The sequence below is a fragment of the Gastrolobium bilobum genome, unplaced genomic scaffold (assembly GCF_033153095.1).
Source record: "Gastrolobium bilobum isolate Gb01-03AN ecotype WA unplaced genomic scaffold, APGP_CSIRO_Gbil_v1 utg81916, whole genome shotgun sequence".
Lineage (NCBI taxonomy): Eukaryota > Viridiplantae > Streptophyta > Magnoliopsida > Fabales > Fabaceae > Gastrolobium > Gastrolobium bilobum.
In genome coordinates, this window is record NW_026897639.1 from 49,814 (window position 1) to 54,693 (window position 4,880).

The 4,880-nt window shown below is 37.2% G+C and overlaps 1 protein-coding gene across 2 annotated transcripts; it reads left to right on the plus strand.

The window, feature by feature from the left end:
* Window positions 1-1,079: 1,079 nt before the first annotated feature.
* LOC133308925 (uncharacterized) lies at window positions 1,080-4,880 on the plus strand. Of its 2 annotated transcripts, XR_009751238.1 has the most exons (3): window positions 1,080-2,162; window positions 4,012-4,307; window positions 4,743-4,880. XR_009751238.1 is itself a non-coding variant. In XM_061509658.1 (2 exons), exons 1-2 carry the CDS (start codon window positions 1,404-1,406, stop codon window positions 4,225-4,227), a joined length of 975 nt encoding a protein of 324 aa, XP_061365642.1. In that variant the 5' UTR covers window positions 1,080-1,403; the 3' UTR covers window positions 4,228-4,585. The 2 variants fall into 2 exon arrangements, 1 of the variants encoding a protein (XP_061365642.1); XM_061509658.1 differs by lacking the exon at window positions 4,743-4,880 and having other exon boundaries at window positions 4,012-4,585.

A 4,880-nucleotide genomic window follows, 5' to 3' on the forward strand; every position in this document is an offset into this window, starting at 1 on the left:
TTTATTTTTGTAACCACAAGGATTTAAGTAAAAAAATTTCTAACCACGAGATATCTAAGTTAAAACTTGAAATCACGGGAGGTTAAATGATAAATGATTTAAGCACAATGAGTTTAAGTGATATATTTAAAATCACATAGGAATCAAATGGTAAAGGGTTCGCTTTTTCTACACTTAATGTAGATAACTTATCTACATCGAGCCCAAAACGACGTCGTTTTGAGACGAAAATCAAGGTATTTTTGTAATAATAATTTATTTCAGGGTTATAATAGTCTTTTTCATTATAATTTTTTAATTTTTCAATTCAAAACGACGTCGTTTTGAAAGTGAATGTAGATAACTTATCTGCATTCACTTTAGAAACTTTAAAACCAATGATAAATGGTTCGCTTTTTCTACAGTTAATGTAGATAACTTATCTACATTGAGCCCAAAACGACGTCGTTTTGAGGCGAAAATCAAGGTATTTTTGTAATAATAATTTATTTCAGTGTTATAATAGTCTTTTTTATTATAATTTTTTAATTTTTCAATTCAAAACGACGTCGTTTTGGAAGCGAACGTAGATAACTTATCTACATTCACTTTAGAAACTTTAAAGCCAATGATAAAGGGTTCGCTTTTTCTACAGTTAATGTAGATAACTTATCTACATTGAGCCCAAAACAACGTCGTTTTGAGGCGGAAATCAAGGTATTTTTGTAATAATAATTTATTTCAGGGTTATAATAGTTTTTTAATTATAATTTTTTAATTTTTTAATTCAAAACAACGTCGTTTTGAAAGTGAACGTAGATAACTTATCTACATTCACTTTAGAAACTTTAAACCCAACACAAAACCATAACAAATAAAAATAAAATTTTCCCAAACTAAAATGGAAAAAAAACCCCGAAGCAAGTGTCAATGATTTGGTTCAGTTGCGGGGTTAAAATCTTGGCTAAAGTATTTCTTTAGAATTCTTTATTGCTCAAGGGAAATCGCTTTCACTCAAAGAACGATTAATCTCACTATCCAATGCACCATCTATGTTAACGATGAGTTAGCTATAGAAGCCGTAAGAGGGTTGTGTGGAAATTAACCTACATGATATTAAAAAAAAAAAAGTAGAAAATCCCATTCCCATATATTTGGAACCCTAATCCTTACACGATTAACTTTGACAGACAGAGAAACAAAGTCCAGGACGCAATCCTCTTCAATTCCGCCTCCTAATTAGACTCTCCAAAACCTCAGATCACAATCACTAGTCAGAACTTCCCTTCCCTTCCCATCTCTGTTCTTCGGGCAAAATTCATATAGTCAATCAAAAGTTCTGATTTTTCGCATACCCTTTTGGCTTCAGACCCTAATCACCTAATTCTGTTTTTATTTAATTTAATATTTTATCCCCCAAAGTCATGGCCACAGACGCAAGGGCCAAATTCCAAAACCCGGATTTCCGACCCGATTTCCATCCGGACTTAACGGTGTCAACCCACGATGGCCTCCAATTCTGGCAGTTCATGATCGCCGGATCCATCGCCGGCTGCGTCGAGCACGTGGCCATGTTTCCCGTTGACACCGTTAAGACCCACATGCAAGCCCTCGGTTCCTGCCCCATCAAATCCGTCAGCGTCCGACAAGCCCTTCGGTCCATTCTCGAATCGGAGGGCCCCTCCGCCCTCTACCGTGGCATCGGCGCCATGGTCCTCGGCGCCGGTCCTGCTCACGCCGTCTATTTCTCCGTCTACGAGACTTGCAAGAAGCGCTTCTCAAACGGGAACCCCAATAACGCTGCCGCCCACGCAGCTTCCGGCGTTTGCGCCACCGTTGCCAGCGACGCCGTTTTTACGCCGATGGACATGGTGAAGCAGAGGTTGCAGCTGAGTAACAGTGGGTACAAGGGTGTTTGGGATTGCGTGAAGAGGGTGATGAGGGAGGAGGGTTTCGGAGCGTTCTATGCGTCGTATAGGACTACAGTTTTGATGAATGCGCCGTTCACGGCGGTGCATTTCGCCACCTACGAGGCGGCGAAGCGAGGCCTCTTGGAGCTATCGCCGGATAGCGTCGATGATGAACGGCTGGTTGTTCATGCCACGGCTGGGGCTGCTGCTGGTGCTTTGGCGGCTGCGGTTACAACGCCACTTGATGTTGTTAAAACTCAATTGCAGTGTCAGGTATAGTCATAATTATTATTTTTCTCACATTTGGCAATTTTTTTTTTTTATATATATCTAGCAAACTATAGTGTGAATAGCTTAGTGCATGCCTTCAAGTTTCAGGAAATGAACAATGTGACCTTTCTGGAATTTGTGTCCTGTGGTTTGGAAAAAGTGGATAACAATATTTTATCATACTTGAGAGCGTAGTAAATAATTTCATTTGAATGGAGCTTAGATTTCATTATCAATAATCTTTCCTACCCTTTTTAGTTTTTATATTATCTGTTTTGCCTAAAAGTGGATGTTAAAAATGATGGGAATTGTTTTTGATTACCTATTCCTTTAATTCCATCTATGCAAATATGTGATAATCATTTTAGCTCATGTTTTGGCAATGTTAGTTCCATGGGCAAGTTCTTTGTGCTTCTGTGGGATTACCATATGAAGCTATTCTACGGAAAATAGTATGATAAAAATTGGTAGAAGATGACTTAAGAGAGCTTTAGGAGAACAATTTGCTCTAAGAAGTCTTGCAATAGTTTTTGGTTTTTGACAGAACCCAATGGAATCAATTGATCCACGTAGCTAACCCCACCTATTGGTTAGTGCTTTGTTGTTGTTAAAATGGAGGTCATAACTCATAAGACATGTCGAGGGGATGCTTAAAGGTGGCCAGAGTGTGAGTAATGAGCCTAACTGGGGATCAAAACCTGGTCGTAGGTGCTCCAGAAGAATTTGTGCTCTTGGGTCTTCCCTGCTTCAAGGGTGTTGTTATCTAGGATTGCAGAGAGTTTGGGCAGCCTTTCTGTATTCTTAGTTTTTTGTCCATTTTTCTTTCTGAAGTCTTTTCTTTTGTGTAGGATTTGTTATCCTCCTCTTAATTGTATGTAACCTCTTTCCTCACTTATGAATTTTCTTCTTCTATGCAAATAAAAGAAGCAATGAAGCTGGGTGCCAGTAGGCTATTAGGCCATCTACACATTTGCTAAGAGACAGATTTATTATTAGAATGCAAAATGTTTTGTTATAAGGCCCATGTAATCCATGAGCATGTCCTTTTTTAGAATATGGCATACCCCCATCAATCCACATGGAAGCTGTGATTTTACCTACAATTGGTATTATGTCTGTAAAAATTAATACTAAAAAATGAGTTGATAAAACTTAGACCTAACAAATGATACCTGAGTAAAATTATGATAAGGAAGGAAGTTTCGAGGAGATTTAACCAAGAAAGTGATGGCAAGCAGACAAGGAAAATAGCAAGAAATGTGGTGAGAGGATGAGAAAGATGCAGGGTGTTTATCCTGACATAAACTTTATGAAGTTTACCATTGAAAATGAATATTATTTAGTATGAGTAACACCTTAATTATTTTTCAGGACTATTTAGTATTTAAATGCATGGAATTTTACATATATATAGATCAGTTAATGTATCTTCTTGACTTCCGCACAACCATGCTCGTCAAAGTTGCAATTAATTAATTGAAATTTAGGGTTGTTAATTTGGTACTTTGGAAAAATGAACCTTGGACCTCTATGTAAATTCCACTGGCCACTTGAGCCTATAAAATTAAGGGCTTTATTCAGACACAATGGTGTTGATCCGGAGTGATGCTGCAGATAATGGTACTAATGAATGATGATAGTATTCAGATTTGAGTTGTTTTAAATTTTCCTTTCAGCTCGTTTTGCATTTTGACTGTTAGCTTAAAGTGATGACTTCATCTTATGATTTTATCATATGTAGGTTGTGGAGCTGACAAGATCCTCTTGTGTCGATTAACATTGTTTTAAATTTATTTCATCTTTCCTTGTGTTTCCTCGGATAGTTTATCTTGAACATTGGTTGATGGTGCAGGGCGTCTGTGGATGTGATAGGTTCAAAAGTGGTTCAATTGGGGATGTTATTAAAACAATAGTGAAAAAGGATGGATACAGAGGGCTCATGCGAGGATGGATTCCAAGGATGCTCTTTCATGCTCCTGCAGCTGCGATTTGCTGGTCTACATATGAAGCTGGAAAGTCCTTTTTCCAAGATTTCAATCAGCAGAAAGACATTGGCAATGTCACCTAGATAACAATGAGTTAGAATATTCATCATTCTTCAGTTCCATTACAGATGTTTCAGTCTGTCAACATTGATAAAGTGCATGAGTAAGCAAGCCTTTTCAACTCCTGTATTCTGAACTCTGAATAATACGCAGAAGGCATCGGATTAACCTTATGTAGAACCTATTTTCTTGTACACATTGTTAGTTTTAATATTCTTTTTTTTGTTGGTTTAGCTTTTTGTTAGTTTATTTTGGACAGGACATTACTCTATAAAAACACTTCTTTGCCACTTGAAAAAAATTTCCTTCGTTTCATGGCTATGTAAGTTTTTCATTATGTGAAAGATAATTTGATATTCTAAAATTAATGGGATCTCATTTCCTGCCATAAACTATTGTTTGTTAGTATTTATCTCTTTTCACTTTAATTGATTAGCTGTTGAGAAGTTGGGTAGGTTAGGTTAATAACTTATTGTTCTTATTATGTGTTTTCCAAATTCCCTCTGATTGTATGATAATTTTGACGATAAATATGTAGGACTGTGGCCGTGGCCCGTTGGTTATTTTTGTATGTTGTTAAGATGTCCAAGAGCTGGTTGCTAAGCCTATGAAATTGTTTTATTGGGGTTCCATGAAGATTGTTACTGTTTGTGGATGCATGTGTAAGATTCTCCAC